The sequence below is a fragment of the Cervus canadensis genome, chromosome 1 (assembly GCF_019320065.1).
Source record: "Cervus canadensis isolate Bull #8, Minnesota chromosome 1, ASM1932006v1, whole genome shotgun sequence".
Classification (NCBI taxonomy): domain Eukaryota; kingdom Metazoa; phylum Chordata; class Mammalia; order Artiodactyla; family Cervidae; genus Cervus; species Cervus canadensis.
Window position 1 is genome coordinate 42,223,373 of NC_057386.1, and position 16,563 is coordinate 42,239,935.

The 16,563-nt window shown below is 35.9% G+C and overlaps 2 protein-coding genes across 3 annotated transcripts in view; one reads left to right on the top strand and one right to left on the bottom strand.

Moving 5' to 3' along the window:
* ATAD5 (ATPase family AAA domain containing 5) overlaps positions 1 to 9,446 on the top strand; it is a 34,594-nt gene extending 25,148 nt beyond the window's left edge. Inside the window, exons 17-23 of one of the 2 annotated variants that reach the window (XM_043480502.1) lie at positions 451 to 544; positions 1,533 to 1,597; positions 4,429 to 4,609; positions 6,208 to 6,389; positions 6,892 to 7,757; positions 8,205 to 8,363; positions 8,477 to 9,446. In XM_043480502.1, the coding sequence (XP_043336437.1) occupies positions 451 to 544; positions 1,533 to 1,597; positions 4,429 to 4,609; positions 6,208 to 6,389; positions 6,892 to 7,757; positions 8,205 to 8,363; positions 8,477 to 8,555 (1,626 nt within the window). In that variant the 3' untranslated portion in view covers positions 8,556 to 9,446. The remainder of the gene's footprint in view (positions 1 to 450; positions 545 to 1,532; positions 1,598 to 4,428; positions 4,610 to 6,207; positions 6,390 to 6,891; positions 7,758 to 8,204; positions 8,364 to 8,476) is intronic. The other variant, XM_043480510.1, reaches the window with a different exon arrangement.
* A 1,820-nt stretch (positions 9,447 to 11,266) lies between these two features.
* TEFM (transcription elongation factor, mitochondrial) lies at positions 11,267 to 16,318 on the bottom strand. The gene is made up of 4 exons (XM_043480519.1): positions 16,166 to 16,318; positions 14,829 to 15,292; positions 13,570 to 13,719; positions 11,267 to 11,921 (listed from the first exon to the last, which is right to left on the bottom strand). Exons 1-4 carry the CDS (start codon positions 16,284 to 16,286, stop codon positions 11,484 to 11,486), a joined length of 1,173 nt encoding a protein of 390 aa, XP_043336454.1. The 5' UTR covers positions 16,287 to 16,318; the 3' UTR covers positions 11,267 to 11,483.
* Between the last annotated feature and the right edge of the window lie 245 nt (positions 16,319 to 16,563).

Sequence of the window (16,563 nt, forward strand, 5' to 3'; positions counted from 1 at the left end):
ACTCAAGTATTGTGGCCTAGAGAATCCCGTGGACAGAAGAGCCTGGCGGGCTACAGTCCATGGGGTTGCAAAGAGTCGGGCACGACTGAGTGACTAACACTCATTTCACATTAAAGTGAATGAAACTGTCAACCATAGAAGAATTTTTCAGGAACATGATTCATGCAATTCGATTACTGTTTAGAGTTTGTAGAATTATACTGTCCCATACTTATCCAATTATATTAATAGGTGACTGTATGTCTTTGGTTTTAATATTTGATAATTTCTTTACTCTTTTAATAGTGTAAGATATTGTAAGTGCTCAGCGTGGTGTGAAGTCACACGGTTTACAAATTCATAAATTTTGTCTCTGACATATAGTGTATCTACTGTGTATACATAACTGATATTCAAGTAAGTGTATTGTTACTCACTATGTCAATATCCTAATAACCATTTTGTTCTTAGGTTGATGTCATTTTTGAAGAAGATGCTGGATTTTTGAATGCAGTCAAAACATTCATGGCAACCACGAAGAGACCTGTAATCCTCACGACAAGTGGTAGGTAACCAGTGATTTTACAATTAATTACTTTCAGTTAAAATATTTGGGGAAAGCTTCTAATTTTGGTTAGATATGTTGCTTTAGAAGTCTGCTGGCAAATTAAATTGGTTGTTTTTTTCCTAAAGTGAGGAGACTTTCTAGATCATTTTTATTAATCAACTAAGAATTATTCAGATTTGCAATTGATTTGTAGCCTTGAGTAATTATAAAACTTAATATATTAACTTGCAAATAGCAATGACTTTAAAAAATGAGTACTACTTTGAATTACTGTGTTGGGGTGTTAGACATTTAGGATGCCAACAACAGCCTACACAGATAGAGAAATTTATGGACAAGCTGGTGAAGGGGTTTGGGGAAGGAAAATAACAAATCTTTCTCTTTATCTCTTCCTCATACCTATAATTAGGTTACCAAACCTCATTTACTGGTCAGGATTTTTTATGGAACCTAACTTTTCTGCAGTTTCTTAATATTGAACTTGGCCATTCCTTAGCCCCTGATAATGTTTCCTATGGATTAATTGCATATTTTAGCTGAAGTCAGCCATCATCAGCCTTACAGAATTGGTCCCCTTTTCTTCATAATTAGAATTTGGTTTTTAATTTTAAAATTTCATACAATATTTTTCATTATATATATTGTATTATAATATTTTCAATATTTGTTATTGCAGATATTCAGAATGTCTCTACTATGGATTTTTGTAGGAAAATGTGTTTGTGTTAGACTCAAACTAGAAATTAGAAATTAATGGCCCATTTAATAGTTAATGATTGTACTCTAAAAATATCGATAAAATCATATTAATCACAAGTGACTTGGTAGTTTAAAAGGTCAAGGTAGAAATTTAGTTCCTTAATGATTTATAATTTGTATGATGTTTTCATTACTGATGAAATATAGGATACTTTCATAAAAAACATATGACTAGAGAAAGTACCTTAGTGGTTTTAATGTTTAAAAATATGTTTTTTCACTATAGATCCAACATTTAGTTTAATGTTTGATGGCTGCTTTGAAGAAATTAATTTTAATACTCCTTCACTGGTAAGCTTTGAATTTGGATGATCATAAATTATATATCACAATTACATAACAAGTAATTTATTATAATATTTAGCTATATTTTGACTATTAAGGGGTATGTTAACATTTTTGAGTTTTAGGAGACTTCTAATTTTTTTGTTTTAACTTAAAAATTTTTTTTTCAAAATTTGAATATTCAAATTTTTGCTAGACTCTAATGTTCTTTAATTCTTTTTCATAGTAACCAGTGCTTTTTTAAGGTAAAATTTACATAGTTAAATTGCACTTAAGTATACAAGTTGAAAAATATGAACAGAGATAAACATCCATGTAACCATCACCCAGATCAAAATATAGAACATTTCCTTCACCTCAAAAAGTTCCCTTGGACCCTTTTTAGTCAGCACTTCCCTCTCCACCAGAGATAACCACTATTCTAATGTGTATTAACTCAGATTAATTTTGCCTGTTATGAAACTTTATGCTTTAATTTTCAAATTCTTTGTGTTTGCATACATTATAAACTCCTCGATACAATGCTCTGTTTTTTGCTTTAGCTGATCATATATCTTTTAAACAAATTAAGAAGGTAAAAAGTCAAGTTTTTGTTTACCTGTGTAATTTTGTATGTTCTTAATTTCTTTATGAAGATCTGAGTTTTTCTTTGGTTTTGTTTCTCTTTAGCCTCAAGAACTTTATTAGCAATTCTTACAGAACAAGTCTGCTGGCAGTGGATTATATTAGATTTCTTTCAGTTTTTCTGTCACTACTTTAAACATATCATTTCATTGAGTTTTGGTCACCACTGTTTCTTTTATGTCCCAGCAATTTAAACAGATTTTTAAAATTTATGTTTCTGCCCCATATGTGTAATGTGTCATTTTCTTCTAGATGTCTTCAAGATCCTCTCTTTAACTTTAGTTTCCAGTGGTTTTCTTGTGATGTTCCTAGGTATTATTTTTCTTCATATTTAACCTGCTTGTGATTCTTCATTATCAATTATCCTTAATTATATGTCATTCTTCCAATTGGGGAACTTTGTAGGCTTATTTTTCCAAATTTATTTTATTTTCATTTTCTCTTTTTCCCTTCTGGGGATTTAATTACAAGAAGGTTGGACATTTACATTGACCCGCACGTCACTGAGATGTGCTGTTTCTTCCCCACGCCACCCCCTCAGTTGTTTTTTTTTCTGCTTATACTTCTGATTTGGTGATTTATATTGATTTATCTTCAAGTCTACTGACCTTTTTTTCCTGCCATCTTTGTTTTCCCATGAGGTCCATCCACAGAAATCTTTATTCTAATATTACATTAATTTTTAGTTTTATAAGTTCTTTTTGCTTCCTTTTTATGGATTCTATTTTTCTGTTGAAATTTCCTACTGTTCATTGTAAGCATGTTTTCCTTAAGCATAGTTTTACTAGCTGTTTTAAAATTCTTTCTTGCTAATTCCAGCTTTGTCATCTTGTGATCAGTCTGTACTTGATTGTCTTGCCTCTGAGGTATCGGTTACTTTTTCCTATTACTTTGTATGTCTAGTAATTTTAGATTTTTATCTTGTACTTTGTGAATGATATATTGTACATTGTGAATGTATATATATATATATTCTGGACTCTTTTTTGTTCCTCTGAACAAGTATTCTGTTCAATTCTTTTAGTTTTAGCTGGGCTGCTTTAAAACAAGCTCACGCACACGATCTTCAAGCATCAACATCAAGCATTGCGTTCTTTAGAGCTAGGATTTCTGTTTCTCTGCTTTCGTGGACCTCCCCCTCACTTTCTAGCTGCTGTGAGTTTTAGCCACCACTGTTACAGCCTGCACTCAGTCAAAAATCAATTTTAAAAGGTGCGGTGGGGATTCACCCAAGGCCATTTCATTTGTCCAGGTGTTGATTTCCCTTTGATTTTCTTCTGCCTTTGGTTATTCTCTTGTTCATTCAGATAATTGGCTTTTTATATTTTCTTAGGTTGATTATAGAACTTATTGATGGCAAGGTTTGTCTTATACTAAGTACTCTTTTGTTATTGAAAGGAGAATTCCTGGTCTGTGGGAAGAAGTCCCAGATGTGTGCAAGAATAATACATATATATAGAATAAAGTCAAAGATACCATAGGGAAAAATGTTTTTAATTGTCTTGTTTATTATAATGTATAAATGCTAGTAGTCTTGTAATTATCTGTGAACTGTGAATATAATTTTATATGTTTTAGCTTTTCAAGGTAAAAAGCTTTCCATAAACAATGAGAATTATATTGTTTTACAAAAAATATAGCAAATTAATTGTACACTAAATAAAATTTAAAAGTAAACTTTGTACATTTACTGCTAACAAATATCATGTATTTAAAATGTTTTCTTCTATTTCTCATTTACATACATTTATTCTTTTATGCATGCATTGATATAATTTACTAAGTCTGGTTTTCAAAAGTTATACAGTAAGTACTTTTCTTCCTGTATAGTATAATATTCATATTTATCATTTTAATGGCTGTAAATGTTCCATCAGGTTGTACCATTGGTCCTAAGGGATTGTCTTAAGGTTTAGTAAGATTGCCTTTAGTATTCAGGTTGGAGAATGTCCCATTTAAAAAAAAACCAAGATACAGTCTTGCTGTCTCATACTGTATACAGTTAATGAAAGCAGTATATATAGATGCTTTTAATTTGGTAACATATTTCCTTATATTTTTCAGTCATTCTCAATAAGAATTAAGATGTTTTAAAATTTTAGCGAAATCTGGCTTTTTGTTAGAGTATTGAGGTATTTCTGTTAACTCTTCAGTTGACCATGTTTCTTTCCTCTCTTTCTCCCTTTCTACCCCTCGCCTCCCCCCTACCCCAGCTAAATGTTGCCAGCTACCTACAGATGATCTGCTTGACTGAAAATTTCAGAACTGATGTAAAGGATTTTGTAACATTGCTAACTGCAAATACTTGTGATATCAGGAAAAGTATCCTTTACTTACAGTTCTGGATTAGAAGTGGAGGTGGATTTTTAGAAGAAAGGCCATTATCTCTTTGTCGTAAGTTGCTTTGTTAGAAAGGAAATTTGTTATGGGATTCTATATTAAAATATATGCTGTACCAAAATATTTGAAAAATTAAAAAATTTTAAGCATTGGGGTATTGTGTCAATATTAAAATAAACATATATACATCAACTTTGTTCCTGAAAGTTTTGTAAGCATTAAATGTGGGTATTTACAATTAAACTGACTCTGAGACAAATGGTTACTTGTACATTTATAAACATATAGTTTCTTATAAATAAATAGAATTATATTATTTAGAAGCTTCCTTTTTTCACCTATTAAAAAATGTATTGGTGATTTTTCCATATGTAAATTATTTTTAGATGGCTGTATTGTAATTTCCCTGTTAGCTTCTTTAATAGCCTATAATCCTGTCTTTCCTAAGAATTCTCTTATTTCAAAAATGCTTTATTTCTTATCAATCTTCAGTGATTGTTACCTAATTCAAGTCACAGTCATTTTCTGATAACTTTCTTCATGCCAGGTCCTGTGTTCATATGAATAAGACAAGGTTCTTTCCCTCAAGAAGTTCATAGTTTGTGGTTTCCATGCTCCGTAGTCACAGTTCTTAGTTACAAATCTTGCTCTGGGAAATATACTAATATTTAAATTTTAAAAAGGTGAAGTTCTGTTATATTAAATCCCTTATCACTTTTTCAATTAGTTCAGAATTTAGTATCTTACTCTTTTCAAGTGTTTATTAATAATTCAATTTAAGCTGGCAGTTTCACTATTTCTTAGAAGCAAATATGATAAATAAGACGTGAAATATCCTATTATGAACAAGATAGTTAATAACTATCACCATATTACTGGATATAAAATGCAGTACCAAGAACTTTAACATTATTTATTTTCTTGAAGATCTTAAATGCATTTCATCCTGTCTTAAAAACACACATACATACACACAGATATACACTCAATGGAAATCAAACGGTAGAGAAATATATAACATAAAAAGTAAAAGATCTTCCCCACTTCTTAAAGGTAGCTACTGTTAGACCTTTATCTGTGCATATACAAATATTACTGCCTACTTATTTAGTAAAATTACCAGCACTATGTATAGTGAAATAATTTGCTTTTCTTCTACTTGACAGTTTATTGTCAGTATATAGTTCTAGCCCTCTTTTTCTCAACTGCATGCTATTCTGGAATATAAAATGGAGGTAACATAATTAACCATTACCTACTAGGCAACATTTAAGTCATCTTCAGTTTCTCATTAACGTATGCAGTGATTATCTTTTTAATTTTTCCCAATTTAAAAGGTGAAAAATGAATATCTTAATTTCCATGATTATTGGTGAAATTGTACATCTTTTTACGGTTTATTAGATATTTGTGTGTCCTTGCACTTTTTTCAGTTGGATTGTTTGTAAGCTCACCCCACATCCCACCCCCACTTAATTTATGTAGAAATAATGTTTGTATTGTTCTCTTTGTGAATTAGATACATAGATGGAGAATAACAAAATGAGGATTAGGTAGAAAAAAATGCCAAAGGATCGTGGGTGTTAAATAATTGCTTGTTACAGTCTGATAAAAATATGGATACTCAAGTTTTTCTTTTACTAATTTTCTAGGAGGAAATAGCAGAAATGTACCACTTGTTTGTTCTGAAGATGACCCTGATTTCAAAAATAACCCTAGAAATACAAAAAGGACTCCAACAGGCCTTCCCAAGTGTGACACCGGCTGTGCTGAGACCTTGTTCGGCCTTAAGAACATTTTTTCCCCGTCTGAAGACTTATTTTCATTTTTGAAGGTATTTTCAGCATCTGGTTTGGAATATTTATGTTCTTTTTCATCTTCCCAACACTCACTTATATCTTTTGAATCTAAGGTTAATTGTAATTTACCAATAATTTTTATAGGCTTCAGATTGCTGATTTTAACACATTGTACCACTTTAACAAATGGTGCATAGGCATTGCTTTAAATATATATTATAGAATATAGAACTTAGAGATATTTCAGATTAAAAAAAGTTTCAGAATAGTAGTTTTTAAACAAATGAACTGCTAATTATTGAATTAGGGTATATACTGACAATTAGAGAATTTAATTCTTCAATTTAACACTCCAAATTAATTTTTTAGACTCATAATACTGTTTTGATGTATTAAGGAAGTGTTAAGTTGATAAAATTATGAAGGGCAGAGACTCATTACTTTGAAGATAGACAGGAATGACACTATTCATATGGGTAGAAAAATGTTCAGACTGGGTACTGGTATAACATTTCTTTACTCACAACTGTTTTTCAGCACAAAATCAGAACAAAGGAAGAACGGTGTAAGCTCATCCACCTTCTTACAGAATTCCAAACGCAGAATGTGGATTTCTTATACAGTAATCTTGAGTTCATTCTGCCACTACCTGTTGATATCATTCCAGAAACAGAAAACTCTTCTGGTTCATCAATAAATGTGGACACCAGTGCAGCAACAGAAAACATGAGATGTCTTGCTGGGACATCTTTTGAAGGAGAGAAGCCTTTGAAAAAATCACCAAAAAAGAAACATAAGAAAAAGATGGTAACTTTAGATGACAGTGACTTATTTGACAGTGAATTGGACATTTCTGATGAATGTATTAGTCTTCCCTCTGCATCGTCTTCAAATTTAGAAGAAAGGAAAGCCAGAGATAAAGAAAGCAATCCAGAGACAAAGAAACCAAACAAATGTCTAGAGTCAAACGTTGAATCTATTCCTCGTCCTCATATAACACCAGCAGAAAAAAAATGTTCTGTCCTTGTTTCTCACTGTTTAAATTCTCTCACTGAGTTCGTGGACAACATGTCCTTCTTAGATGCCCTTCTAATGGATGTACGGGAACAGAGGGGGTTAGGTAAAGATGATTTTGGTTGGACAAATGGAAAGGTTAAAAGTGGACTTTGTGATGAGTTTAGTCTCGAGAGTAGTGATGGATGGACTTCTCAAAGATCTGGAGAAATAAAGGCGGCTGTAGAAGCTCTCAGCTTTACTAAATGTTCTTCTGCTATTTCAAAAGCATTGGAAACGTCTCTGAATTCTTGCAAGAAATTAGGAAGAGATCCCACAAAAGAGCTTACTTTTTATATTTCTCAAAGACGCAACAATGTACGCTTCAGTCAGTCTGCAGCTAATTTAGAGTAAGTCTTCTGTTTACTTTTTATTTTTCAATAATAAATGGTAAAGGGGAAGTTATCAGTTTCTTTCTCTTACTAATTTTGAAATGCTGGGCTTTATTGATCAGGTAAGCCCGTGATATTGTAGCTTCTAAGGAGACAGTTAAGGAGACCAGCCTGATTTCTGGGAAGAAAAATAATGAGAGACTGGGGGCAGGGGGAGTAGATCTGGAAGACTCTTGGATCACAGGGAAGGGGTCTGGATTTGCTGTGCAGACAGGAGGTGGCCAAGAAAGTATGGAAGTGACTGATGTGTTGAAAATGGTACAGGAGGTTCATCTGGAATACAGTTAATCTAGTCTAGACTAGAATCAGGGTGGAGTAGAGACCAGAAGCTGGTTGTGTTTGAGACTGTTGCATTTTTATTGGACATTAAACATCAAAAGGTAATGCATTACTTTTAATTTACAGCAGTGCTTGGCAGAGGGTAGCAGTCATCAAAAGTGTATTTTCCAGCCGATCTCTTCTGAACCTGGGTAATAGACAAGCTAGTGTAATTGAATACTTACCAACTCTTCGAAACATCTGTAGGACTGAGAAGCTAAAGGAACAAGGAAAAAGTAAAAGAAGGTAAAGTTTCTTATAAAAAGAACATTTGACATAGCTGTTTACAGATTGATAAATATTCTTATCTGATGGAACTATTAATATTTAAATTGTATTTTTCCTTGTAATTTTGACAGATTCCTACACTATCTTGAAGGAATTCATCTTAACATTTCAAAAGAGACTATGAACACTTTGGCAGCTGACTTCCCTTAATATTCTACATTAAAAATCCCTTCTACAGAGTCTCACGTGGATCTCAAGATACATTTTTATATTGATTTTCATGGAAGTGTTTATTTCTCTTAATGTACATTTAAATAGACTACTTGTATATTTTTATTAGTGTGTAAATATTTAAAATGAAAAAATTGGAGTTACAAATTATTTATAATTATGGTAGTATTTTTTTTTCTGTACTTTTTTGCATTACCTGATTTAGCTCTGTTGGAGTATGTGTGGGGGCTGTTTCTAGAAGGTAGAGTTCCCTAAATATTTCTAAAGGTGCTTCAATGCCAAACTAACCTACACTTTCTCCCTTTCTCATGACCCTCAATCCACCTCTCTCCAACCAAGTGTCAGCGCCCTGTCAAATTGTGAATGTGAATCACCCAGGTGATGATCTTTTTAAAAATAAGTTTACACAATCCAGAATATGAAATAGCATGGACAATAGTAAGAAAACTTCCAAGGAAAGAAATTATGGATCATTTTTCAAAAAGTAAGTTTTTCCTGATAAATTTATTTTTAGTGTGCTCATCCAGGATACGTTATCATGTGAATCACTGAATACTGAGAAGGTGAAGTCAAGATTATGAATTGTAGTTTTCATAAATCTTTTTTTAGCAACAGTACAAATGTGATATCTTGTATATTTTGATAACTCAAATAGTTTGTCTTGTACATTTTTCTTGTATTTTTATATCATTGATGTTTTATTTCATAAAGATATTAATATAAATATTCTGGACAAACTGCTGTTCATTCAAACTATAACAGAGGATTCTTCTCTAGGCTTTCTACATGATAGCCATTTCCACTTAAGGTTATATTTTTGGAGAAAGTATCTGTTTTTAATTACAAGATTTTAAAATTTACAACATTTCACGTAAGATCATTTTTACAATCAGATAATCAGGGGTATCTGAAAATAGTTTCCTATTTCAAGTGTTTATATTACATATTAGCTTAATATGCAGTTACATTATCTGGTGAATTATGTTTTCACTTCAAAAGGTAAGGATCCTAATTTTCTACAGTTAAAAAACATAGACATATACCTGTGTACAAAATGTTTTTACCTCTTACAATATTTTTTCAATATATCTTGTATTGCTAGTACATTGATTTAATTAAAGGCTAAATGTAAGACTATGCAATATTTAAACGGGAGTTTCAGATGAAATCATCTGGGTAGTATGGATATTGAATAGGTTCGGATATTGGCTCTATCTTATAGATTTTGTCCCTATACAAAAGAGAATATGATCTAAGGCACCTTTTTTTTTAAAAGTATATGGATTTCTTTTTTCTACTGAATACAAGAGTCCACTACCTGTAGAGCATTTACCAGTTAATTTGGTCTTTAGTTATTAGAAAATTCTGACAGTTCTCATCAATTGAGGAGCTAAAGTAAAATTAACTCCATAGAATTGTATTTAAATGACCAAAAATCAAGAAATGAAAGAAGCATTTTCTTCCCTAGTATGGACACAGGTAATAGCTTTTTTCTTTTTTTCCGGTTTGGCATATTTTGGGGGAATACTTTCTCAGTTCTTAAAGTATCACCTTTAAGATATATACCTGTAAGACTTAAGATTTACTTTTGTGATAAAAGTAACCACATTTTGATGACTTTTCAGTACCTAGCGTCTTATCCTTTAAATGTCTTGAGTTGAACGCATTTCACCACAGCTATCCCCAGAAATAGGTGAGGAGAATGCCGCCCACCTGGCCTGACCAACTGAATGGTTGGTGACGCTGTTTCCCAGAGCACAGCACAGGGGCAAACGAGGCGGCCTGGGGGAAGAGTGATTTCAGACATGTATTGGAGGTGTCTGCAACAGTTCCCAGGTGGAGATGCTTCTGTATACAGTCACAGAGGTAGAGATTTACAGCGTGCATGGCTGCAGGTCTGGAGTGTACATCAGAGTGCCTGGGGAGTTGGAGGCGCTGGAAGGGAGGATGTTCATGTATATTATTATCTGATTATTTGGACTTTTTTTTTTTTCAACAAGTATACTTCACTTTTAAAGGAAAGAAAAGACAATGCTTTGACATCAGGGTGACTTGGGTTCAGTGTAAGTGAGATATAAGGGGGGCCTGAGTTTAAGCAAAATGGAGAGAGATGGGGAAAAAAATTGAGTGCTACTTTTCTGAGAAGATGGTCTGTTGAGTAAAATATTTCAAAGTTAAAAAATGAGCCTGCACAGAATTCTGTAGAGCAATTCCCTTCAATTAAAAAAGTTTTAAAAATGAGCCTGTTGGGCTTCCCCGATGGTCCAGTGGTTAAGACTCCATGCTTCCACCACAAGGGGCACAGGTTTGATACCGGGTCGGGGATCAAATACCTCACACGCCACATGATGCGGCAACGAAGAAGAGAGCCTGTTAAACAAAACTTGTCTGGTGCTTAATAGACTGAGCTGATGAAGTGCCTTCTGAAGCCATCAAACCACACTGTACTCACAGAGCAAGAGGAGGACTCGACAAGTTGCATTATCAATTATATTTAGCTTTATTCCCACGATGAGCACCATCCAGAAAATTCATTAGTCCTTATTTTAACAATATAATAATGCAAATCTTTTAGTATAGATGGCACTTGCCTTTCAAGGAAGATAACTTTGTTTCCTGTTTTGGATGTTTAAGGAACATCATATTTTTTAACACTTAAACATGAAAGAGGGGGGTGGGGGGGGGAAACATGAAAGGCACAGAATCTCATATTGATTTAGCCTTGGTTTATTATTATGTAAACCATTCAAGAGCCAAAAGTCTGACTCTAAACATCTAAATACATTCAAACGTGTGTTTTCTTCTCTGTTAACATGGATGTTGAAAACAGTTACTTTTACAACTTAGGAGCTAATAAATATAAATTCACAGAATATTAACAGCATGTAACATACTAACCTCAGAATTTTAAGATTCAGTATTAAGAACAGCCAGTTCATAGAAGGCAATAGCTTGTAATAATGAATCATATAACTCCTCCACTCTGTTGTGTTCGGTAGATGAAAACATCTGCCTGTAGCGGACTATCTTCTCGGGTGGGAAGAACACCCGCGGCTCATCTCTCAGGACAGACTCTGAGAGGAGCTGCTTCACCACCTCTTTCCCACTAGTCCGTGTGTCCCCAATCATCAGCTCAAAGTGCTTCCCCACTGCATTTCGATTCACGCTCAGCACCTGATGACGGCCGTCCCGGGCAAACGTTGTATTCAGTAAGGCGTACAGCATGGCTTCCGTCATGTGAAAATGTAACAGCACAGGAAACAGAGATGGGTTCTGAAATGAAGGTCCTGTTTTTTCCAGAACATAGAAGTCCGCTTTAGGCATCTTTGAAATGATTGACGAAATCTTTGGGAGGAAAAAAAGGTAAAATGAGTGAACAGGGCAACTAGGCCCGTGCATCCTAGAGCCCATGCTCTGCAGGAAGAGAAGCCGCCGTAATGAGAAGCCTGAGCATGCCAACCAGAGAGCAGCCTCTGCTCGCGGGAACTAGAGAAAGTCCACATGCAGCAATGAAGACCCAGTGCAGCCAAAACAAATTAAGAATTCATTGAAGTTTATTGTTTAGGCCTCCATCTCTGTCCCACTTCTGTTTGTTAAATATGTAACTTCCATTATATTGCCGTTGACAATTTTGAAGTAACTGACACAGACTTTTATGGAGGAGTAAGGATAGCCAAGTTCTTCTGGTCATGGTTCTAGCAGGAACAAGTTGAGCTAAAACAAGCCAGTTAATCCTCCTAATTACTAGTTTCTTCATCTGTGCAATGGGCTTCATAATCCCTAAGATCTATATTGCCTTTAAAACTGGACAAAATTGTCTTATTTATCTTTTAAAAAATTCTAGGGTAGTATATAGGGTTGGAATGACTAGCCTAGACTCAATCACCTCTGCCACTGACTAATCACGTCAGATGGTTGAATTGAACCAGTTTGTATCAATATAATCAGGATGAACATTACTGCCCATCTCACCAGATTCTGAAGACTCAAATGAGACAATAAATGATAGTGTGTGAAGAACAAGCTTTATAAATATGGTGCAGAGCCAGAAAGATAAAGACCAATACAGTATACTAATGCATATATATGGAATTTAAAAAGATGGTAACAATAACCCTATATGCAAAACAGAAAAAGAGACACAAATGTACAGAACAGACTTTGGGACTCTGTGGGAGAAGGCGAGAGTGGGATGTTCTGAGAGAACAGCATCGAAACAAGTATACTATCAAGTGTGAAACAGATCAGTAGCCCAGGTTGGATGCATGAGACAAGTGCTCAGGGCTGGTGCACTGGGTTGACCCAGAGGGATGGGGTGGGGAGGGAGGTGGGAGGGGGGATCGGGACGGGGAACACATGTAAATCCATGGCTGATTCATGTCAATGTATGGCAAAAACCACTACAATATGGCAAAGTAATTAGCCTTCAACTAATAAAAATAAATAAAAAAAAAATATGTTGCAGAAATTTCTTAACATTGAGAACAGTATACCTTACCACTGATTTTCTCAGGATCAACCTTTGATTCATAAGGCATTTCTTAAATTGTTCAGTTTTTAAAAAGATCATAAGTGGGGACTTCCCTGGGGGTCCAGTGGTTAAGAATCTGCTTGCCCGTGCAGGGGACGCAGGTTCGATCCCTGGTCCAGGTAGGTCCCACGTGCCATGGAGCAACTAAGCCTGTGGGCCGTAACTGGCGATACTTGAGTACCTAGACCCTGTGCTCTGCAACAACAGAAGCCAATGCAATGAGAGGCCCACCCACCTCATCTAGAGAAAGACTGCACACAGCAGTGAAGACCCAGCACAGCCAAAAAATAATAAATTTTTTAAAAATTAAAAAAACAGAAGCGATGGAAAACGCAATAGGAACAGGTGAGTCTTAAGTACCCAAAGAAAATCCATCCTCACTATTTTATTTCATCCCTTTTAGGACTAAAAGATTCACAGGGAGCTCCAGCAGGTCAGGATTTGAAGGTGCAACTGCCTTACCTCTTCTAAATAGACAGATGATAGGTATGATCCTTTCATCAATTGGCAATATTCAGTTTGCTGCCAGTCCAGCACTGCCAAGTTCCGATCGAGGTGAGCCCAGGCAATTCTTCGAGTACCAGAAACAATGGATACAATACTATTAACTGCCTGAAACAAAAAAGGCTGGTTTAATTATGTGTGAACATTTTAACAGACATAAGATTTAAGATACAAACTCAGAAATCCAAATTAGTTTATGTGATAGAAATAATATGTACAGTTTATGAACTAAGAATTATTAAAGAGTAGTTATTACTAAAAGGTAACCAGCAGTAGTCAGTTTACAGACAGAACTTTTACTTGTTCTCAGCACCTAGCTCAAAGCAAGTGTTCAGATATTCAGATGTTGCTGGGGAATGTGCTAGATACTGGGAAACAAGGGACATGACCCTACATTATAAGAAATACCACCATACGGTACGCTGTAGAGAGGAGAAATGGCCAGGAAGACTTACTGGAGGACTAGAAGACTGAGTAAAATGGTAACAGGAAGTTATTTCACCCAGATGTCTGCAGATATAGGCTGACACCTCTCAGACAGTGGAATAAAGAATGCAAGTGGCAAAAGGGCAGAGGGGTGGGTAGATTTCTGCAGAAAGTAACTTCCTTTATCCTGAGAGCTACTGGGAGCCACCAAAGCATGCAACATTCAGGTGTAACAGATTTACGTTTCAGAAAGAACAGGGACAGCTGTGAGAAAAGTGGATGGGAGATGGCTAGACTAGGCAGAAAGATCTGTTAGGTACTTGTTACACAATGAAATTTTAAGAATCTTAGTCACAGGGAGAAGCACAAACAGATTAAAAGCAATAGGAGTATAATTGGTATGTGGAACAGAGGAAACGAAAACAGCCAGGTAACTCCACATTCCTTCTATATAAGTCCTGCACAGACCTACTTCTCTACATGAACTATCCTTTCTTCCTAAAATGCCTTCCTCTTCCTACTAGCCTAGCTCTCTCTGGGATCCAGGCTGAGTTTTTCTGGTAAACATTCCCCAACACACAGTTCTCTCCACTAAATTGCCAATTTACTACCTGTACATCTCATGTCTTTGAGAATAACTATAAATAGATTGTTTATGTGTTTATCCCTGGGTCCACAGGACTAAACTATAATTGCCAGAAGAACCCTGTCTTGGTGCCCAGAATAGGACTTTGCAAAGTAGGTTGTCAAATATTTAGGCAATAAAAGAGACATTAAGAAAAAGAGTGTACCTTAACTCTCTCTCTTCCTATTTCTGGTTTGATGAGCTTTCTCAAGAGCCGACTTTCCTGTAACTTCTTTTTTTTCCCTTCGGTCTCTGGATTAAGAATGGAGTTACAAACTTGAATGGTGATTTTATACTGGAACAAGGGCACATTCATTAAACTCTCCAAATTCGGAAATGGTCCAAACTTTTCTCTGTGTTCTACAATATTGAGGGACTTTTTTCCACGAAGCAATTTGAAAGCTTCAAGTTCTTTATTCGATGCTGTATTCAACACATGCAAGATGGAAGCCTGCTGTTCTGAAGAGAAGAGCTTGTCCAGTGTCTTTCCAGACTCCTTTGCTGTCTCATCAGAAAAATCGACATGGGGAATGATTTTCTTTGGTGCAGTGGATTCTTTCCGACAGCAGGAATTATGTAGGGCCTGGAATAAAGAGTACCCTAATGGAAGTGGAAAACATCTCCATCTCCCTAAAAGAAAATTTTAGCAAAAGGTAAGTTGGACGTTAGTTACTTTTAGTGTTACTTGTGGCCCAACCAGGGCCTTTGCAAAGTGATACGGACTTTCCCATAATTTAAGAACTATCCATAAGAGATACAGTCTGATTTTTGTGGCTAACAAACCTAAATTTTACTGCATATAAATCTTATGTCCAATAAGAAGCATGTATTTAAAACGATTATTTCCAACTTTTTAACGTTTTTAAAATTTTTAACCTTAGAGAAATCTTCTTGCAATTAACTGATATTTTAAACAATATTTATCTTCACTAGTTTCTTTCTCATCCAGTGGAGCCAAATAAAACTAAATTTTAGAGAATTCCCTTACGCTGGAGTGGTTGGCGCTGTCACTGCCAGAGCGGGGGATTCAATCGGCAGGCGGGGAACCAAGATCCCGAAAGCTGCACAAAGCGGATAAAATAAAACTAAATTTTACCCGTTTACAAGAAATGTTTTAGCTGAGTGGTAAATTTAAGAGCGGTTTTTATTTTCTTTTGTACACTTATCACGATTTCTACCATAAGTCTACAAAGAAGAAAACACATACAAAAAGCAACTCTGTAAAACCAAGGGAAAGTTCTACATTGCGGTCACGGGACAATAACGCATCCAGAAGTAAGCAAGAGCCGTCAGACAGTGGACCCTCTGCCCTCGGCCAGAGTCGCTCGTGGACCCTTAACCCAGGGAAAGGAATTACAATCGCTCCGAGGCTAGGCGACCAGAACCGCCCCGTCTCCTCGGCAGAGTCTCCAAGAGGGAGACCTGGACACGGGACCTGAGAAGGTAAATACGCCAGGCGCTAAAAGCATACGGCAGATTCACCCAGTATTCCAGGTACCCTACCTCCCGCCAAGAGGAGACTAGGTACGTTCATCCTCCACGTTAAAGCAGTAGGTTCCCACGGTCCAGTCTTCCCCCACGGACTTCCGGTTCCTGCGTGCTTCGTCCCAAAGCGCCCGGCCATTCAAAGGTTCCGGCGGAAGTGGCGTTCCGGCCCGCCACTAGGGGCTTCCAGCTGGGCTGCAGGCAGCCGCTTCGTGGAGCTTCGATGCAGACTCCGTGGGCGTAGTAGTGCCGGGATCCGGAGCTCCCAGCTGCGCCGTAGGTTCATTCCTCTGCATCCGGAAAACGGCCTCGCCCACTGTGGCCCCTGAAGGTAGCAGGGCCGTATCTCTGGGAAGAGAACGCCTGGGCCGATTTTAGCTTGTAGTTGGCAAGATCCCTCCTTTGGGTAGCCTCCC